The sequence below is a fragment of the Triplophysa dalaica genome, chromosome 2 (assembly GCF_015846415.1).
Source record: "Triplophysa dalaica isolate WHDGS20190420 chromosome 2, ASM1584641v1, whole genome shotgun sequence".
Lineage (NCBI taxonomy): Eukaryota > Metazoa > Chordata > Actinopteri > Cypriniformes > Nemacheilidae > Triplophysa > Triplophysa dalaica.
Window position 1 is genome coordinate 17,564,506 of NC_079543.1, and position 22,922 is coordinate 17,587,427.

At 40.7% G+C, this 22,922-nt stretch overlaps 1 protein-coding gene across 8 annotated transcripts in view; it reads left to right on the forward strand.

Annotated features, from left to right (window-relative positions):
- trim2a (tripartite motif containing 2a) overlaps positions 1–21,572 on the forward strand; it is a 46,310-nt gene extending 24,738 nt beyond the window's left edge. For all 8 annotated transcript variants that reach the window (XM_056770716.1, XM_056770726.1, XM_056770733.1 and 5 more), the window contains 7 exons: positions 1,941–2,667; positions 2,838–2,938; positions 3,041–3,208; positions 3,352–3,520; positions 17,241–17,311; positions 17,384–17,524; positions 18,875–21,572. In XM_056770716.1, coding sequence (XP_056626694.1) covers positions 1,941–2,667; positions 2,838–2,938; positions 3,041–3,208; positions 3,352–3,520; positions 17,241–17,311; positions 17,384–17,524; positions 18,875–19,027 — 1,530 coding nt within the window. In that variant the 3' untranslated portion in view covers positions 19,028–21,572. The remainder of the gene's footprint in view (positions 1–1,940; positions 2,668–2,837; positions 2,939–3,040; positions 3,209–3,351; positions 3,521–17,240; positions 17,312–17,383; positions 17,525–18,874) is intronic.
- Positions 21,573–22,922: the final 1,350 nt, after the last annotated feature.

Genomic DNA, 22,922 nt, shown 5'->3' on the forward strand with positions numbered 1-22,922 from the left:
CGGATTTTAGTGAATAGGTAGTATAATGGAGGGGAAGTGTGATAAACAAGTTGAGGTGAGTTAAGATTCTGTGCCACAGTTTAATTTATGTAGTATTTTTTCAGAGTATGTTATCAAAGTTCTTATTTTATAGTCTCTTAAAATGTAAAGCTAGTGTAGATAACGACTTATTTGCGTCAAAATGTAAAGTTAGTATATGTATTTATTTATGCTAACTGATAACACAGAGCTTAATATTGGGCACTCTTACAGAACAAAAATATATGGGAATAACTGCTAAATATAATGTGACATATTACATAATACATTTCCATATATTCAAAGCTTGTGCTTATATTTTTCAATATACAGCAATATATTTATTGACAATATGTGGCTATATATTGAACATATAAATATATTAGAAGCAAAGATAAAAATAAATCTAATATTCATCACATTTGATGTTTTATTAAGTATATATTGCACATAGATGTTCCCATATAAATGTGATTGTATATTATACACATACAGTATATGGACACAATCACAGAATGAGTTAAAGCAGATTTCTAGTTCCCAGCATGCTTTGCTTCTGACTGAAAAAGGAGATTGAAATGTTTAAATGTAGATGTTATGTCATGTCTTTTTGCTGAATATTAATACAATGGGGGATCTGTTAGTTTTTAATGTTGTATTAGTTTTGAAATTGAGTTTAGGTTTTTTAGTATGTTTAAATTTGTGGGGTTACCGTGGTGTTGAAGAGTAGAGCCTGTGGTTAGGATAACGATTGGCGAATTACATATTAATTTATTTAAAAAGTAATGGCTGGGCAATTCTCAGTGCAGTGCTTTAGTATGAGCAGGTAAGCTCATGACATTGTAAACTATGTTTTAAAATATGAAACATGCATATTATAAATGGTTGTTAAATATAAGAAATATATATTTCCATAAATATGTGTGTATGTATGGCATGAGTAAATATATTATGGTCAATATTTTTTACACATCTAGTACCATATATTACATGTACATCCAAATATTATAAAGTATATGACTGATTATAAAATTACATATATTGTGACATATAAGTAAATATTTTGTATTATTTTTTCAATATATGAAAAGCGGCAATTCCTTATGTATTATTCTGTAATACATATATTGTAATATATTTACACAATATATTATTCTGTATATTTTATTATATTTTATTATATACCATCATTTAATATATTTTTAATACATACATTTGGCACCCACACACAAGTCATCTTTATCTGAAATGTAATGGCTTTACAGTACTGTATATCAGTTGCTTTATATCAAATGTATGTATGAGGAATTGTTGTTCATTTAAAGCTGACTTTGTTTTGCAAGTTTGCACGTTTGTTAAATTAAAAATTTCTTTTATTTGCTTTACATTCAAATCCTAACAATCCACAATGAAATTCCCAAATCCTAATTTTTTCCACCATACATGAGCGTTCCCTCAAAAGGGTCTTGGCATCTAAAGTGTGAGACAAACTCTTCAGAAGGAAATGTGATGCAATTACAGAAATTAAAAATATTGCCATGCCGTCATGCTACTGTAAACAAATGCTTGCAGTGCTTGCCCGCCCCTGGGGCTTCTGATGGGTCCACGATTCTGGACATTAATGAGAACCACTGCGTGTCTGTCTTAAAAATGTGATGCTCATGTTTGCTGTAAAGGTCGCACTACCCAAGTCATGAGCGCAATGGTTAAACATGTCCATCTGGCAAAATCAAAGGAAAAGTAAGTAGCTCAGTAGAATGGAAAACCATGTTATGCATGAGCAGCCCCTAAAGACTTTTGCATGCATGAATATACTGTATGAAGACGCCTTTAGCCAGTGCTGCAGTCAGGAAGTCTTGTTTGGCTTTGTCTGTTGTCTCTTTGTGCATTAATGACTGAAAGTCACTTGTTTCTCATCGCAGGTGTTGCAGATGCAGTTGGAGTCATTGCTGCAGGGTCAGGAGAGCATGATCAGCAGCTGCAGTTTTACAGAGCAGGCTCTTAACCATGGCTCTGAAGCTGAAGTCCTGTTAGTGAAGAAGCAGATGAGCGAGCGTCTTGATGAGCTGGCTAATCAGGTGCTCCCACTTCAGCCAGAAGAGAACAACCAGCTGGACTTCTTGGTAGAGACCGAAGGGCTTCGTAAATCCATCCACAACCTTGGTGCTATAGTAACCACCAATGCTATTGCTGCTGAAACAATTGCCACCGGTGATGGATTGAGACACTGTGTTGTCGGGCAGCCCACCTCTGTTACCATAACGACGAAAGACAAAGATGGCAGCCTGTGTCGGGCAGGAAATGCTTTGCTCACAGCTAACCTTTCTGCTACTGATGGGCCCATAGTGGTAGCAGGTGAAGTCATTGATCATAAAAATGGCACTTATGAGTTTGTATACGTGGTACCCTGTGAGGGGCGCTTCACCCTCTCCTTGAATTTGTACGATCAGCACATTAGAGGTAGTCCATTCAGCATACGTGCCAACAAATCGGCAGACATTTCTGCATCTGAAGACGGAGACAAGAGACGCCTCAAATCTCCAGGAAGCAGCCATGTGAAACAGCGAGCCATCAAGCGGCCTGCCAGCATGTATAGTAGCTGCAAACGGAAAGAAAACCCAATTGAAGATGACCTCATGTTCAGGATCGGTATGCTGAGCACAAAACGTTTGTGTTTATCTATTCAGTGCTTGAATCATAAGGATTAGTCTGTGTGGATACATTTACTACATGTGTATTAAGTTGAATTGAGACTGAACTTAATGTCTTGAGTCACTGACACGTTAAATAAACTCATTTGTTTATTTTTGCTCCAAAAGGAACAAAAGGCAGAAATAAGGGTGAATTTACTAATCTGCAGGGAGTGGCTGCTTTTGCTGGAAAGGTCTTAATAGCGGATAGTAACAATCAGTGTGTTCAGGTATGAGGTTCTGATTGCTTGATCTCAGCTGAAACAATTTCAAGAGAACAATTTCTACATTTTATGTATTGTTTTAAAAAATCTGAATTGAATGCTTCATAGATATTTTCAAATGATGGGCACTTTAAGAGTCGCTTTGGAGTGAGAGGCCGATCCCCAGGACAGCTTCAACGGCCCACTGGTGCTGCTGTGCACCCCAATGGTGAAATCATAATTGCTGACTATGATAACAAATGGGTCAGTATGTTCTCCAGTGATGGGAAGTATAAGGTAAGAACAGTAAGACCATCAATCTTTCTTACCAGATGTGTGTAAATGTGTGTATATAAACTTCATGTAAAGTTTAAGCAACTTTGTTACGGTATGTTTCTTCAAGGTGAATTCTTTTTTCTCTTGCATCCTTATTTTTCTAGACTAAAATTGGCTCAGGGAAGCTGATGGGTCCAAAGGGTGTATCAGTAGACAGAAATGGTCACATTATTGTGGTTGACAATAAGGCTTGCTGCGTCTTAATTTTTCAAGCTAATGGAAAACTTGTCTCCAAATTTGGCAACAGAGGAAATGGTGACAAGCAATTTGCAGGTATGTATCTTGATGACCATTTAACGTAACCAATTTGAGAACATGCATATTCCCATTATACATTCTTTGGTAATGTACATATTTGTAGGTATATTCATCCTCTGCAGTACATTTAAAAGAGTCATGAATTAAGATAACAATTTAAACCCAAGCGTTTGTTATTTAAGAGGGAATCGTATTCAAGCGAACATCCTGTAAGTGTCAGAACTGAAATGCCCTTGTTACTGAAATTACAACTGTTATTGACACAAGGCCCAGCGAATGCCAGGTCCTGGAATGCACTTGTCTTAGATACGTTGAACACCACCTCCACTGAAGAATATCAACGACTACATCTCAAGCCCCGCCCAATGGTTCGCGCATGACAGTACTGTAGTAAAACAAGTTGCGCGAAATCAGATAGAGCGAGCAAACAATTAACATGCCATTAAAGATAAAAATGTTAAATATTGTGCAGTCAGTGCCTGGTTGTGGAAGAACACAGTCGCTGGATAATTTCCTTCGGATTCCGACATTAGTAATGTCTGGTTGAAGTTTATTTTTAAAGACGTTCCAGCTCTCTTGGATAAAACATTGAGCGGTTGTTCGCTTCATTTAAGAGTGGATTCCCTTGTGAACAAGGCACAGGTCGACACTGGATTTGTGGAGACAATTGTGAAAAAACAAGTGCTATGCTGTCAATATTGGGTCCGATAGGAATGGCGCAGAAATCTTATGAGGGTAAAACATTTTTGTACTATGTGTCCCCATTGCTTTGTTAAAGATCGCTTGATATGCCATGATAGCCCTTGTTTGCATGGTATAAGTATTACCTGGGGACCTCTAGTCGTTTGTAATACTTGCAGAGGTTGTCTGTGATCTTAATCCCGTGCGAATCGGCCATGTCAATAATTTGTAGTGTAAAAATTCCCCCACAAATGACCTACCGTATTTTGACAAACACAGATGTCCTGTGAGAATCGGCATCTCTGTAATTTTGCGGGCTCATACAGTAGGTAGTCAACCAGAATGCTCTCTACCGCCACGTTGAATGCTGCCGTTGGGGAAGGGCAACAGCTAAAAAAGATGTACATGTGAAACTAGTTTGCGGAATTTCCGCTAGGAGCACTTGTCTTAGACAAGACTTAAATGCAAAAGGAAAGTTTGCGCCTTCAGTACTTAACCACATGTACTGTGAAACAGTGATATTCAATGTGATAAATTCATTATTACACGACAAGAGGCACCACATTAAAGATTAAAACAAGGGTTAGTCACGTTTATAATATAAAAAAGAGATATAGGCAGAGAATTGAACCAAATGCAGGACATTTGCAGCACAGTAAAGTAATCATTAAATCATTAGAACAAAAATCATTACAACAAACTTTTTCTGCTAGTCTAAAGCTATGTCTGATATTAGAAGAACACATTATAATAAAAAAAGTGTTTTCTGTCCTTATACGATCGTTTGATTGTTTTTAAAACGTTCCATAACCATGTGATGGTTCTGCCATGAGCCTTAGCAAATCACAACAAAGAATTGATTCCATCGCCACAAAACAGGGAGCAAAGTAGTCTTCAAGTGTAACAGTTTTTATTAAATCCTGCTTACGCAAGATAAAATGTGATCAAGCCTCATCAGAGAGGAAAAAGATGAAAAATTGTATTCCATTCAAATTAGATCAGGAAAGATCTGGTACACAAAAAGGACTCATTATGCTTTAGCCTCTCACTAACAGAGAACAAAAATCCAACACCACCTTTCTCAGGGTACAACAAGTAACACCTCTCTAGACAAAACATACAGCACCATGAAAACAACAAGGGGAGAACAAACAATACAAATTTTCACAACAGTAACAACACAAAACCTGAAATGAACAAAATACATTTGACTAAATTTAGAGCCATGGATAACTTTAGTCAATGCAAAAATAATTATATTAAACAAACTCACATTGATCAAGACATCACATTTTCCAATGTCCCCTCTAATTCTTAAAAGTTTCTACAGTCTCATTTCCTTAGAATTCCCATAAAACAGATCAACTTCCTGTTTGAATCTCTTTGTCAGAAGGCTGGTCCATTATAACAACACACCAGGTATTAAACATTTCAAGTCATCTTAACTATAAAATGAACTTTAACAATTTGAGCTATGTTTTTATAAATCAGATTCTAGCCACAGAGAAATTTTAACTGGTTTTAATGTTTTGATCTTAAGCCACATAACTAAGCCCGTGCACTGACTCAGTACAATGACAAAATAAAAGATCTTAAACCCAACCAATATAGTAATGTCCTTTTATTTATCAATCAATGCAAAGATAATGGTATCAGAATTGTGTGGCTTAAATCCTGGCCATCACAAACCACAGTTTAATACGTCCTTTTTTGCGGGTAAGCTTTTATAATATTTATATCTTTATTTACGGATAATCTCATTTCCACCACAGCGCAAACGCAATAATAATAATAAAATTAAACAGTCTTCATGTAACATATCACCAAGTAACATATCACCAAGTAAAACAAAACAGTTAACATTCTGAACACGCAACAGCGCGTTGAAAGCCAATGTGGGCAGAACCTTTTGTACAATTGTCTTTTGTGTTCCGCCATTGCTGCATTAAAGTCTGAATCTGTTGCTTTTGGGCTAGACCTGTTCAAAGCATCTGAAGAGAAGAGATATGAATATTAAAAACGTAGAAAAAGCAACAACCTAATATTAAATACCAAGTATGGGGCCTATAGCAATCACCCTATAGCACCACCAACAGATCAAAAATGCACTTTTCAAACAGCTGTAACTTTTGTACCCGGGGATGTACAAATTTCTACTCACCACACGTCATGCACTCGTCACACTCATCGCATTCCATGCCTCACGCTAAGAGTCTGCCCATTACAGTAGCGGCCATCTTGAAAAGTACAGTAATGCGTTTTTACAATACTTGTCCTAGAAATTTTGATAGATTGTCACGGAAATCGGCTAAGATGATCTTTGGACAGAGCCGCATAGACTTGATGCTCCAGAATTGAGATTTTCGCTGTTGCTCAAAAGTTATGATGGCACAAACTTTTCTAAGTTGACCCAAAAATATATTGAAGGCTGTAACTCGGTTAATGTTCGATTCATCGATACGACACTTGATAAGTGTCAGCTAGAACTCGGAATGGGGGTCCTTGTCAAAAAGGGGGACGATTTTTTTTCCCCTCTAACTTTTAAAATGTTTATCAGAAAATCGTGATATGGGTGTCTACGGATTCCTCTAAAGTAGCATCACACAAATAGTGCATGTATGTCAACAAACAAAATGTAATATAATTTAAGTAATGAAATAAAATTGCATTGCAATTGCAAATAAAAAGAGCAATATACTTAGTACAACTTAAAGCGGTTTACAATACATGTAAATACATACAAATAGAAACAAGTCTTGTCATTCTGTCTTCCATTGCCACTTCTGACATCTGTCATCAATACCTGTGTTCGTGAGATATAACTCTTTTATATTTTTTTATAACCCTTGAACGGTGTTTGGTGAAGCAAGCCAACTGAGAGGATTATGGAATTAAAATAGTGACAAATGTGTTTGAAGCAAAGAGTTGTGCTGAATAGCACTAACTGAAAAAAAATGCATTGTATTAACAGTTCTTGCATGTTAAGGTTCTGCAATTCAATATGGTTGTGCATTTAAGCTGTGAATATTTCAAATTGAAACATTTCACACTCGGTATCACCGTCTAAAAATTAAAAAATCAAAATTCACCTTTTAAATTTCATTAAAAAAATTCAACTTGTTTTTAAATTCAACCTTTAATATTCGACAGATAATTTTCAGTCCTTATTATTTCGCTTTAAAAATTCGCTTCCACAAATTCAGGGGTTCAAATTCGGCTTGAAATTCAAAGTTTCACATCGGGAATCCCAGGGAAAAGCAATAGAGCGCCGATTCTACAAATGCATGATCTCTTCCTGCTGCCTGACCGCTTCACCAGCAGGTGGCATAAGTCGGTTCTGACGTAGATCAAATCAAGAAATGCAGATACTTTTTATATGTTTGCCACAGTCCACTCATCTGCTCGATAAACTGAATTTAGTTGTTCTCATAGATAGCTTCTTATACATCATAAACATCCATCCATCCATCCATTTTCTACCGCTTATCCGGGGCCGGGTCGCGGGGGCAGCAGTCTAAGCAGGGATGCCCAGACTTCCCTCTCCCTAGCCACTTCCTCCAGCTCTTCCGGGGGGACACCGAGGCGTTCCCAGGCCAGCCGGGAGACATTGTCCCTCCAGCGTGTCCTAGGTCTTCCCCGGGGTCTTCTCCCGGTGGGACATGCCCGGAACACCTTACCGGGAAGGCGTCCAGGGGGCATCCGGAAAAGATGCCCGAGCCACCTCAGCTGGCCCCTCTCGATGTGGAGGAGCAGCAGATCTACTCTGAGCTCCTCCCGAGTGACCGAGCTTCTCACCCTATCTCTAAGGGATCGCCCGGCCACCCTGCGGAGAAAGCTCATTTCGGCCGCCTGTATCCGGGATCTTGTCCTTTCGGTCATGACCCACAGCTCATGACCATAGGTGAGAGTAGGAACGTAGATTGACCGGTAAATCGAGAGCTTCGCTTTGCGGCTCAGCTCCTTCTTCACCACGACAGACCGGTACAGCGACTGCATTACTGCAGAAGCTGCACCGATCCGTCTGTCAATCTCCCGCTCCATCCTTCCCTCACTCGTGAACAAGACCCCCAGATACTTGAACTCCTCCACTTGAGGCAGGAACTCTCCACCTACCTGAAGTGAGCAAGCCACCCTTTTCCGTCTGAGAACCATGGCCTCAGATTTGGAGGTGCTGATTCTCATCCCAGCCGCTTCACACTCGGCTGCAAACCGTCCCAGTGCATGCTGAAGGTCCTGGTCTGATGGGGCCAGCACGATGACATCATCCGCAAAGAGCAGAGATGCAATCGCGTGGTCACCAAACCCGACGCCCTCCGGCCCCTGGCTGCGCCTAGAAATTCTGTCCATAAAAATTATGAACAGAACCGGCGACAAAGGGCAGCCCTGCCGGAGTCCAACATGCACCGGAAACAAGTCTGACTTACTGCCGGCAATGCGAACCAAGCTCCTGCTCCGGTCGTACAGGGACCGGATGGCCCTTAGCAAAGGGTCCCGAATCCCATACTCCCGGAGCACCCTCCACAAGATGCTGCGAGGGACACAGTCGAATGCCTTCTCCAAATCCACAAAACACATGTGGATTGGTTGGGCAAACTCCCATGAACCCTCCAGCACCCTGAAGAGGGTATAGAGCTGGTCCAGTGTTCCACGACCGGGACGGAAACCACACTGTTCCTCCTGAATCCGAGGTTCTACTATCGGCCGGATTCTCCTCTCCAGTACCCTGGCATAGACTTTCCCGGGGAAGCTGAGAAGTGTGATCCCCGGTAATTGGAGCACACCCTCCGGTCCCCCTTCTTAAAAAGGGGGACCACCACCCCGGTCTGCCAGTCCAAGGGCACTGTCCCCGACCGCCACGCGATGCTGCAGAGGCGTGTCAGCCAAGACAGCCCCACAACATCCAGAGACTTGAGGTACTCAGGACGGATCTCATCCACCCCCGGTGCCCTGCCACCGAGGAGTTTCTTGACTACCTCGGTGACTTCATCCCGGGTGATGGGCGAGTCCGCCTCTGAGCCCTCGGCCTCTGCTTCCTCAATGGAAGACGTGACGGCGGGATTGAGGAGATCCTCGAAGTATTCCTTCCACCGCCCGATGATATCCCCGGTCGAGGTCAACAGCTGCTCCCCTCCACTGTAAACAGCGTTGGTGGGGCATTGCTTCCCCCTCCTGAGGCGTCGGACGGTTTGCCAGAATCTCTTCGAGGCCGACCGATAGTCCTTCTCCATGGCCTCGCCGAACTCCTCCCAGGCCCGAGTTTTTGCCTCCCCAACCACCCGGGCTGCAGTCCGCTTGGCCTGTCGGTACCTGTCAGCTGCCTCGGGAGTCCCACAAGCCAGCCAGGCCCGATAGGACTCCTTCTTCAGCTTGACGGCATCCCTTACTTCCGGTGTCCACCACCGGGTTCGGGGATTGCCGCCTCGACAGGCACCAGAGACCTTACGGCCACAGCTCCGAGTGGCTGCGTTGACAATGGAGGTGGAAAACATGGTCCACTCGGACTCAATATCTCCAGACTCCCTCGGGATCTGGTCGAAGCTCTGCCGGAGGTGGAAGTTGAAGATCTCTCTGACAGGCGATTCGGCCAAACGTTCCCAACAGACCCTCACAGTACGTTTGGGTCTGCCGAGTCTGTCCAGCTTCCTCCCCCGCCATCGGATCCAACTCACCACCAGGTGGTGATCGGTTGACAGCTCCGCCCCTGTCTTCACCAGAGTGTCCAAGACATACGGCCGTAGGTCAGATGAAACAACAACAAAGTCGATCATTGACCTCCGGCCAAGGGTGTCCTGGTGCCATGTGCACTGATGGGCACCCTTATGCTTGAACATGGTGTTCGTTATGGCCAAACTGTAACTCGCACAGAAGTCCAATAACAGAACACCACTCGGGTTCAGATCAGGGGGGCCGTTCCTCCCAATCACGCCCCTCCAGGTGTCACTGTCGCTGCCCACGTGGGCGTTGAAGTCACCCAGCAGAACGACGGAGTCCCCAGTCGGGGCACTTTCCAGCACCCCTCCCAGAGACTCCAAGAAGGCCGGGTACTCTACACTGCCATTTGGCCCATAGGCGCAAACGACAGTGAGAGACCTATCCCCGACCCGGAGGCGCAGGGAAGCGACCCTCTCGTTCACCGGGGTAAACTCCAACACATGGTGGCTGAGCTGGGGGGCTATAAGCAAACCCACACCAGCCCGCCGCCTCTCACCCTTGGCAACTCCAGAGTGGTAAAGAGTCCATCCTCCCTCGAGGAGTGTGGTTCCAGAGCCCAAGCTGTGCGTAGAGGTGATCCCGACTATCTCTAGTCGGAATCTCTGAACCTCACGCACAAGCTCCGGCTCCTTCCCCGTCAGAGAGGTGACGTTCCATGTCCCTAGAGCTAGATTCCGCGTCCAGGGATCGGGTTGTCGAGGCCCCCGCCTTCGACTACCACCCGTTCCACTTTGCACCGGCCCCTTACGGTCCCTCCTGTAGGTGGTGAATCCACGGGAGGGTGGCCCCACGTCGCTCCTTCGGGCTGAGCCCGGCCGGACCCCATGGGGGGAGGTCCGACCACCAGGCGCTCGCATACGAGCCCCAACCCCGGGCCTGGCTCCAGGGTGGGGCCCCGGCTGCGCCATACCGGGCGACGTCACGGTCCTCGAAATTGTGGTCATCATATGGGTTTTTTTTTAACCGCTCTTGGTCTGACCCGTCGCCTAGGACCTGTTTGCCTTGGGAGACCCTACCAGGGGCATATAGCCCCGGACAACATAGCTCCTAGGGTCTTTCGGGTACTCAAACCCCTCCACTACGGTAAGGTGGCAGTTCAAGGAGGGGTACATCATAAACATTTTCAGAAATTCAACTGACGCTTGCACTGCCAGTAGTTTGCACAGACACACTCTAGGCCTATTATGCTCAGACTATGAATGCCCTCCTGCTCTGGCTAGAAGGAATTAGGTTATGTTTTACTTCAACCAATCATGTTCACATAAATATTATGCATCATCAATGTTTACAGGACATTTATTGTGTTTAATTGTCGGTCAAGTACTGAGATCTCAACCAGCATCCCACTGATAACTGCTCCGATTTTAACACGTAGGCACCTCTCTCAGTATGTGCTTCTGTTTCAATGACATAGCAGCAATCTCTACAGACTTTCTTTTTATTTTCCTCACATGATCTTGTTTTAGTTTGCGACACTCAGAAAAATGCTGGATGTTGTGGAATTGTGGAAACGTTCGTCGTTTTTATTTTGTTAATAAAAAATAGAAAAAACTATCTTTTAGCCAAGCGAACTTCTTGAGCAGGCCAAATAAAATTGACCAGATACAAATAGAAAGCACTTTCTTTAGAGCCAGACTAGACCCGAAATGTCTTGCAGCCTGCAGCCAAGCAAGATACCTCACGGCGTTATGGATCTAACAGCTGTAAGATGGTGTTCCCCAAAATGTGCGACAAACTGCTTGAGTTGCTGTCTGTTAATAAAATGCAAAAATGTCAATTACGGTATAAACCTAATTATGTTTTGCAAATTTTGGTGTAACAAATATTTTGTTGTTTACATAACAATTAATCTGATTTAATTTGTGTCTCAAGTCGATTCAGTAAAAGCAAATTCGTTTTAAATTACCAGAGACGCAATGCCATATCGGACACGATCTTTTGTCAACGTTTTAGACCTGAAGCCGCCGGGACCCATAAGGATCTAACAGACCTGTACACCTCATCGCAAAGTGTTTATAATGTACGTGTAAAGTTTACCCTCTTTAAACTTATGATGACTGAATGAGATGCGTAGGTAGGTGTCTTTATTAATGCAGTATTTCAGTTTTTTTTTATTCATTCGTTCATTTAGCCTAATAGGCTATACTTGGCTATATTTTTCGTTCTGACCTCAGAGTTTTAAGATGAAAAGCAGGCATAATTATTTCCATTGATATGTCTCTTTTAAGTGGTTATTAGTTTGTTCAAGTTTAAGCATTTATATTCTACATTTTCAAAATATTTTACAATAACGTTTTTAAGAAAATACTTTACTTTTAATAGGTTATTTATATTGTAGATTATTTTACGTTTTGATAAAATAGTTTGTGGCTTGTTCTTATATCTGTTTGCACTACTTTTTTATTTCCTATACTGTAGTCAGTTTTAAATGGATATTTATTGCTTTTTTTCCTATTTAGTTTTATACCAAAATAATACCATGGCATGTGTCATTCAAATAGCTTCATGAAATTAACTTATTTTATTTTAAAATCTCAAAACACAGTATGGTTCAGTAAAGCACTGTTATATATCAATTTTTTCTAATCCCCGAAACTCAAATCATTATTTGATGACTTAAGATGGTGCTTATCAATAGCACGATTTTATGTTTGTATGTGGCAAGCTACAGAAATTTGCATGCATTTGATACGCAGGTGTAATTTACACACACTATCTTAACCAATATTGTTTTGCTCCTGTATGACATACCACTTTATTGCTCCCTGAACTCTTTTTAAGTTAATTTGGATAAAAATGCTAAATGCTGCTAAATTACTTAATGTTAATGTATCATATGCACGTAAAATGTAATGAATACGTATAAATAGCAAGCCAAATACAAACATAAACTCGTACTCTAGATAGACAGTGCAAGGAGATCGGGTAGAATATTAAAATAATTAAATTAATATTATAAATGTATGACTCCATTGATTCCAGGCCACCTAGAATTGTCCCCGTGCTCCATGTCCTTTCCAGGGCTGATAGAGGTTAGCTAAGCTGCCAGTACAAACGTCAATATTTTTTTTCTTGATGATGTATAAGAAGCTATCTATGAGAACAACTAAATTCACTTTATCGAGCAGATGAGTGGACTGTGTGGCAAACATAAAAAGAGTATCAATACACTGTATTTCTGCTACTTTTGCTCTACTGTCTCATTTCGTGTCGTGGGGACGCTGGGGGAAGTGTGGGCGTGCGGTGGGAAGTTTGGGCTGGGTGTGGTGGGTATGCTGGGTAAAGCGGTGCAAACTTTGGGCTTGGCCCCGGTGGTGCTGCTTGCAGCTCTTGTTACACATTGTTCCTGTAGTTGCATGAAATAGTGACACAAAACTCACCCAACGTTAACTCTTTACCTGCCAGCCTTTAAAAACATGTTGTCAGGCAGCGTCAGCTTTTTTAAAACATTTTCTCTAAACTTTGTTGGCTCACAATACATTTTCTATAATGAATAATAAGTCGTCTTTGGGGGGGAAAACGGTTTATTTTTAAATGACAAGATAATTATAATATCAATAGTTGGGGGCTTGATGATTTTGCTATCAATCTCCCAGCAAGAGGCATAACACAGCACAACTCAAGTGTAGAAACTGCCTTTAGGGTAAAGCCTAACTTTAACCCTACTACCTCTTAGACTACTAGCTGATTTTAGCCAAACTCAAACTACTCCGTCACTTTTCGAAATAAACCAAACCGCCTTCTTTCAAGAGTCTTCTTCTTTAGAGTTTATTGCGGTTGGCAAACCAATTTAAGGTGCATTACCATAACCAACTGGACTAAAGCGTGGATCACAGATTTTGGCAGCACAGTTTTGGCAATCATCCACTTTAAATTGTGAAAACATTATATCTATAATTATATTATATAATATTATATCTGATGTATATGTATATGTGTAATCACTTGACCACACAGGGAGTTTTGCAAATATTATTTGTGATTAAACTAATTTAGAGGAAAACAAATGATTGTGCATTAAAATTGTTACAAAGCAGCTGTACATGAGACACATTGAATACAAGTATGAATTCTAAAGCAGCCCCCCCGGCCAGGCAGATAGTGCAAAACAATATGCAAACGGTGGTGAGGAACCCAAAACTCCCATCGAGAAAAAAAACCTCAGGGGAACCCAGGCCCAACCAGGGGATTCCAGTTCCCCTCTGGCAAAAGCTGCTGCCTCTGCACAAGCTCAACAGTGCTTGCACAACAAGGCTTCATAAAAATATAAAAATTAAGGATTTAAGATTATCATTAACAATCTAATAGCATTTGAAATGTTGTAGGAAGAACAAAGTTGTCGTGTCCTTTATCCAGCTCTATCCTCTTAGCTCTTGTCAGGTCACCGCTTCCCATTCTCAGCTCTGCCATCAGGTCTGGGCATGAACTGCATCCTGCGGTAACCTTGGAACAAAGAGACAAGACTGGCTGAGAGTAGAGTACTGTTCTGCACTCTTTGATGCAACAAGTACATCATTTGTTGTTGGATGTGTTCCTGGTTCCGGTTGATCTAAATAATGCAGCCTAAATCCTCTGAGGATTAATATTATGGAGGTGTAGTGTATGCAAGATTAAAAAGATGAGTCTTTAGTCTAGATTTAAACTGACAGAGTGTGTCTGCTTCCCGGACAGTGCAGGGAAGAATATTCCAAAGTTTAGGCGCTAGATAAGAAATGGATCTACCACCTGCACTTGATTTTGAAATTCTAGATATTACAAACTGACAGGACGCCTGAGAGCGTAATGTACGTGGAGGTCTGTAATACAATAGAAGTTCATTCAAATACTGCGGTGCTAGACCATGTAGGGCAGGGCTATTCAAATCTTACCCTGGAGGGCCGGAGCACTGCAGAGTTTTGCTCCAGCCCTGATCAAACACACCTGAGCAAGCTAATCAAGCTGTTCAGTATCGCTAGAAAATCACAGGTGTGCAAGTTTGATCAGGGTTGGATCTAAACTCTGCAGTGCTCCGGCCCTCCAGGGTAAGATTTGAATAGCCCTGATGTAGGGCTTTATAGGTAATAAGCAAGATCTTAAAGTTAATGCGATGCTTTATAGGTAACCAGTGCAAGGTTGACCGAACCGGGGTTATATGCTCATACTTTTTTGTACGAGTAAGAACTCGAGCTGCCGGGTTTTGAACCAGTTGCAGTTTTTGTAATAGGCCCGCAGGGCAACCACCTAGAAGTGCATTACAGTAATCTAGTCTTGATGTCATGAATGCATGAATTAATTTCTCTGCATCTGACAGTGACAGCATATGACGTAATTTGGATATATTCTTAAAATGGAAAAATACTCACAATACTGTGAGGTATGCCAATTTAAGAGGGCCATAACTTAAAACAATAGACATTTTCCGTACATAAAACAAGTGACAAAGTTTAAATAAATCTATATACATGTAACTATATAATTGCAATAAAATGTGTGTATAACACACTGTATAAGAGCAATAAGAGTATAATAGTTTTATAAGAGCAATGGATCAGAAAAACAATCTAAGAAGCTTTATTTGCACAGACAGACAATCATCGTGTTGTGGTTTAAGGAGCTCAGAATAAAAAAAACAGTACAGACAAACACAGGAAATGGAAAAATAAACATATAGAACAAAAATTAAATACATTAAAGATGAAAATAATTAATTTACATAAGATGTAAAAGAGACAGTTAATCATAGATATGCAAAGTATAACAAAACTGTACATACTTTGCTTTTTACAAATATATGCATAATTTATCCAATTAAAATTGCACTTTCAAACAGGTAGGTACTATTGGATGTGATTGTAGTGGAGTAGGCTGGACTATAATTGGAGTGGAGTAGACCGGACTATAATTTTTTTTTAACTCTCTCTTTCCGGTCGCTTCGAGAGCTCTCGTCTCCGTTGTCTAGTCTCGTCGTATGTAGTGGAGTAGGCGGGGCGAGACCGTGGTTCGAGACCGGTGAGTAATGTTAATGAGAGCCAGCTGTGCGCCCACCGGTCTCGAATCACGTAGGAGATCAGGAACATATAAGAGAACGAGCGACCGGACCGTCGAAGAGAGAGGACCGGGCCTGAACGTGTTTATGTTTGTATTTATGTTGTATTCGCCGGCCGTCGACCGTGAGGGGCGGCCGGCTGTCTTTTTACTTTTGATTTAATTTGATTAAATGTTTATTTAAATGTCTGCCGGTTCCCGTCACCTTCCTTTCCTACTTTCAATCTCTCTTTACAGTGATTAATATTCAGAGTGGAGAAAGTCTGCCTAAAAAACTGTTCTATCAAAGTAATATTGAGAATGGTAGGGGAGTGGGTGATGGAGTTTCCTCGTGAATTTCATGCGTGAGCGCATGCATGGATGCACATACACACACACATTTTTAAGACAATGAGGTTATGCAGAAATTGCTACTCACAACGTAATAATACCTGGTTGCTGATCTTTACATACCTGTCATATACAAGTACTCTGAATGCATGTTTATTCTTATATCCGTGTTTATGTCTGTGACGTATTGAATCTAAAAACCACTGAACGTCAAAAGTAGGCCTCAAACAACAGTATAAAACAATAAACAAGTCCAGTTCATGACACCTTTAAGTAAATCACCTATCTTTTATGTGTATTCTCCTGTAATGCTGCTTGTTTTCACAAAGTTGCCATTCATTTAAATATAATTCTTTTAACTGAATTAGTTGCAATATTTATTTATGCACTAATTATCAGGCTAGTAACCATGGAAGTGATTTATGAGCTTCTTAGAAGGAGAAACTGAGTCCAAAGATGCATATGGAGATTATCTTATACATATGGGGGTTCTTATACACTTAAATGGACTAATGCTGTACAATACCCAGATAGCACAGGTATGTCTGCTAAAGACCTGCAAAACACCTGCTGTGTTAAAACATCTGATAAACATCTTAGAAAGACAGTTTTATATACATTCTAAATAAACATATCACATTTACATTTATGCATTTGGCAGACGCTTTTATCCTAAGCGAATTACATTGTATTATCTTTATATCATTTTTTGTATCTGAGTATGTCTGTTAGACATTATAAGCAAAATACATCTTGCAGTTATGTGAATGCATGTAAGACAAATCTTACAGAAGTATGTTTGCTATCAGGTTAAGAATGTGTAGTCAGAAGTCAGTTTGTGTAATATTTCTGAAACTGGACATGAAGATACAGTTAAGTAATCTTATGAATTTTAACTCGTTTTACTTTGTGAAATCTCACTTTCAGCCTCTGATGATTTACAACCTACAGTATAACGTTTCTCATTATATTTGTTTTATTTTTACAGGACCTCATTTTGCTGCAGTCAATCAAAATAATGAAATAATCGTGACGGACTTTCATAATCATTCTGTTAAGGTAAAAATGGCTTTTTCAGCATTTTCTGAAAATACTATACATTTTAAAACATACTGTGTTTTCCATCTGCAGGTGTTTAGTCCAGAGGGGGAGTTTCTACTGAAGTTTGGGTCAAACGGGGAAGGAAATGGGCAGTTCAATGCACCCACTGGTGTTGCTGTGGATGTCAATGGGAATATCATAGTGGCTGATTGGGGCAACAGCCGAATACAGGTACTAAAAGCTGGAGACCACCTTGTACACTGACCAAAATTATAAACGCAAGACTTTTGTTTTTACCCCATTTGTCATGAGGTGAACTCAAAGATCTAAGACTTTTTCTACGTACACAAAAGGCCTATTTCCCTCAAATATTGTTCACAAATCTGTCTAAATCTGTGTTAGTGAGAACTTCTCCTTTTTCCGAGATAATCCACCTCACAGGTGTGATGCTGATGCTTATTAGACAGCATGATTATTGCAAAGGTGTGCCTTAGGCTGACTGCAATAAAAGGCCACTCCAAAATGTGCAATTTTACTGTATTGGGGGGTCTGAAAACCAGTCAGTATCTGGTGTGACCATCATTTGCCCCCCGCAGTGGAACACATCTCCTTCACATAGAGTTTACCAGGTTGTTGATTGTATCCTGTGGTCCACTCCTCTACAATGGCTAAGCAAAGTTGCTGGATATTGGCAGGAACTGGAACACGCCTGTACCATACTCCGATCCAGAGCATCCCAAACTTGCTTAATGGGTGACTTTTCCGGTGAGTATGCTGGCCATGCAAGAACTGGGATGTTTTCAGCTTCCAGGAATTGTGTACAGATCCTTGCAACATGGGGCTTTTGCATTATGATGCTGCAACATGAGGTGATGGTCGTGGATGAATGGTATAACAATTGGCCTCAGGATCTCATCACGGTATCTCTGTGCATTCAAAATGCCATCAATAAAATGCACCTGTGTTCGTTGTCCATAACATACGCCTGCCCATACCATGACACCACCGCCATCATAGGCCACTCGATCCACAACGTTGACATTAGCAAAATTCTCTGGAACGCCTTTGGAGACGGCTTAGGGTAGAGAAATTAACATTCAAATCATGGACTACAGCTCTGGTGGAGATTCTGAAGTCAGCATGCCTATTGTACGCTCCCTCAAAACTTGCAACATCTGTGGCATTGTGCTGTGTGATAAATCTGCACAATTTAAAGTGGCCATTTTAATGTGGCCAGCCTAAGGCACACCTGTACAATAATCATCATATCTAATCAGCATCTTGATATGCCACACCTGTGAGGTGGATGGATTATCTCGACAAAGGACAAGTGCTCGCTAACAGATTTAGACATCTTTTTGAACAATATTTGTGAGAAATAGGCCTTTTGTGTATATAGAAAAAGTCTTAGATCTTTGAGTTCAGCTCAATGGGGGCGAAAACAAAAGTGTTGTGTTTATAATTTTGGTCAGTGTATATGGGTAAAATGTTTCAACTGGACGTGTCAATTTAAGAAAGGGCCCTTGATCAAATTTTAGTTCCAATTTAACATCTCCTTATCATCCATCTGTGAAACTCCAGGTGTTTGACAGCAGTGGATCCTTCCTTTCCTATATCAATACATCGGCAGACCCTCTGTATGGCCCGCAGGGACTGGCTCTCACATCTGATGGCCACGTTGTCGTGGCAGACTCTGGAAATCACTGTTTTAAAGTTTATCGCTATCTTCAGTAGCACTCTCCTATCCACAAAAGGATATTTGCACTCATTCTTTAAAGCTGCCACTTTTGTGCCAAATGGGACACTCGCAGAACACAGTTGTTTATTTGTGGCCTCATTCATGGCTTTTTCATTTTTTTACTTATACATTTGCAAAACTAGACAATCCTACACTAATTGCTATCTTTGGTTTTGCAGTTAAGGATTTTTATATATAAAGCTGTGTTAAGTTATGCTATGGTAGAAATGCATACACATGCACACAAGTACAAATACCAACACCCCAAAATATCAAACTTTTGTCATCTACGTTGGGACAGAATATTTCTTAGTTTAAAATAGCACCATCAGGATTATTTAATATGCCATTTTATATGCTCTTCTGACTGTACTGATCACTGTGATGCACACAATTGCGTTTGATATAATCTGTGTATGGATCCATTGTCATGCATGAATGTCTGTCTAATGACTTTAACTAACACACAATATGCAAGGAACAAAGCACTTGATACGCAGGCAGAATTCTACAGAAAACAGCTTATCTGTGTGTTCTTTACTATTGCTGCACAATTTTTTTTTTAACTGTGATTGTATTTATTGAAGAAAGTAAATTTTTGATCTCAACCAGGGGCCCGTTTCAGAAAGGAGGTTTAGTGAAAAAAAGTGAGAAGTATATTAAGCCTGCTATGAGGGAAACTCTGGGTTTTCTGTTTCAGAATGTGAGGTATGTCAAACCCATTGGGGTTTGTACTTCATTGGGATGTACTTTGATTTCAGGAGAGCAATTTAGGGCTGAGTGGAATTTTGTAATTTTCCTGTGCATTTTTATTAAAACTGTACCGTTTTTCTCTACAGTGAAATTAGATATATCAAAATATATCTCATCCATGCTAACATCAATAACATAAGCCATCTTACGTGTATTACACCAGAGCATAATTTTCTATGGACAATGAAAAGTTACTTAATAAAGTGTATAAATAATGTGCATGAATAAAGAAATTAATAAATACAGACATACAAGCAGAAATTAAGTGATAAAGGTAATAAACAAGTATTTTCGATGTGCAGCAACTCCAACTCAAATCTGCTGAGAGCAGGGTTCAAACTGGTGATCAATCTAACTTTGCACAAGAGTCTGTTGACCTACAGCATGACCTACATCATGACGTCTCAGTTGAGTAACTGGAGCACTTATCGCGAGTGAGAAAATACAATTTTTTATATTATTTCTGTCTTATTTCTGTTGTTTCATTCATTTAATGATTCATTTATTAGTTTATTGGTACATTTATCAAATTGTTACCTCCTTATTGAAACGGGCCCCTGGGGAGTTTATGTGTATTATTAATAGAAATGACTACCTTATAACCAATAATGTACCACATGTACAGGGACCCAAAAATGAAAATTCTGTCATCATTTATTCATCCTAAAGTTGTATTCATTTCTTTGTACGGATTAACACAAAAAAAAGGTATTTGGAAAAATGTTAGCAACTGACATTTCTGGGATCTCATTGACTACAATATTAGAAAAAGATATTGTAGCATTTTTTTTGTTGTTCTGTTGAACACAAAATTTGATATTTTTAGTAATTTAGGAAAGCAAACAGTTCTAGGGCAGTTTTGACTACCGTTTTAATTGTTACTACTATGGTAGTCAGTGGTGTCCCAGAAATATCTTTCATTTTGTTAAACAGAACAAAGAAATGTATACAGGTTTGGAACAATGATAACAGATTGTTCATTTTTGGGAGGGGTATCCCTTTAATTCACTTGATGTCTGTATGCAGCAAAACCCTTTGTGACACACAAGCTACCAATGAAAATGAGTGAAAAGGGAGCTTAAAAGTAAAAAAAAATATGGTTGTGAGAACACTTGCATAAATCATTGTTGTTTATGTATTTAACAGTGATTGTTTTGTGTTATTAACAAACAAAAATGTGTTTGTGTTTGATACATACAGTACTGTCATGATTCCAACTCACCTTGTCAGGTATTTCTTGGTCTAGAGGTGGAATCATACAGAATCCTTTGTTTCATGTGGGAGAGAGACGATTTTGACACTTATTTGCCGCCATACTCTCTCTCTCTCTAGTCTGCGTCATTGTTCCCTACCCTCCTGTTTCCTAGTTTGTGTTAATTATCTCCCCTATAAGAGTCCTCATGTTTCTTTGTCCTGTGTGCGTTCATTGTAAGTTGTACCAGTACGCTGTTTGCTATAAGTGTTACCTTGCCCGTGTCTTACCTTGCCTTGTATGCGTTTTGCTATTTGGATGTTCCTTGTTCCTTGTTCCTTGTTCCTTGTTCCTTGTTCCTTGTTCCTTGTTCCTTGTTCCTTGTTCCTTGTTCCTTGTTCCTTGTTCCTTGTTCGTGTTCCCCAGTCTTAGTAAGTGTAGTCCAGTGTTTGTTTCAAGTGTTTGTTTTTGTAGTTTTAGTCAGTGAGTCTCTTTGTTAACTTTATTATTTATCCTGTATTGTTTTCCCCCTCGTGGGTTTTTGGTTTGCCTGTTTTGTTAGTGTTATTTGTATAATAAACTACCTGTTAACCCCCTCCTGTCGTCCTGCCTCTGCCTGCAATTGGGTTCTCCTGCCTTGTCTCTTCCCCAGTTCATGACACAGTACATTTTCAGGTTTCCTAAAGTAAATCATCTCTGTGTTATGTCTATCCTCTTGTATACAGCCAATGCATATTTACATCAAGTAATATAAACTGAATGCTTGTTTGCACAAAATATTCATACAATACAAAATTTTACCTTCATTCCAAAATGAATCTCTCTCTCACTTTTTATAACAAATCAATGATAATTAAATTCGCCTGTCACACATTTGAAGGTGTTATTTCAAATACTGTTATAAAAATAGGCTTCAGTAACTAGAATGGCTGTGGCCAATGCAAATGTTTGTCCTGAAATTGTTTACAGTATGAAATGCAGTTTGTGGCATTGTAATAAAGCACATTTCTTGAACCCAATTACAGGCACACGGAGGTGAGGTTAAACAAAATACTTAAATTAAAGGACACGAAAACACAAAACAAAAACCCACAATGAGGTAAAATACAGGGGATAACAGAGACAGCCAAGCAGGAACGAAAAACTCACAGAGGAAAAACAAACTGTGCCAAAATCAACAAGGATAATAAACAGGAACAGGGCACTGGAACAGAAGGCTGGCAGGCTCTGGCGTGGAGGCCATCTTGTGTGCAGGCTCTGGACTTGTGGCCATCTTGCGAGCAGGCTCTGGACTCGTGGCCATCTTGAGAACGGGCTCAACGGGTATGGCCATCCCCAATGTGGGCTCAGCCGGCTTAGTGTCCCCCCAAAATATTTAGGGGCGACCTCCACCTCACCCACGGCGAAGGCGGAGCCGTTCTACACCGGGGCCAACTCTACAAAGTCCATAAATCTCCCTTGAGGATCAAACTGAGCAAGTTATGTCTTGAGTGGATAATTTAGCGTGGCTCGGTACAAGCAATCAGTGACTGATCTGGGTAGTGAGTATCTGGTACAAGATTTAAGATTTCAATGGTGTGATACTTAAGGGAGCGTGGGTCCTGGAGGAGCATGAAAAGAAGCATAGCCGGGTGCCATCCTACAGCTGGATCCATAGTTGGTCAGTCGTTCTGTAATGAAGAGCAGGTGCGCAGATGGCACTAGGGACGGGGGAACATGAACCCCCTCAGATTCATATTGACCCGATCCATATGACCCATATGTTCCCCTCACTGTCACTACGAAAGGCAACAAACAGAGGCAAAACTGAGGATTAATCAGGGTTTCCGCAATGTACATTAGCCTAAGTAGTGAAGGAAAGGCCCGGCGATCTTTAATTATTTTGCTGTCTATGCTTCAGGATCAGATCGCCCACCCAGGGGCACCTGCAGCCCTACTAGTTATCA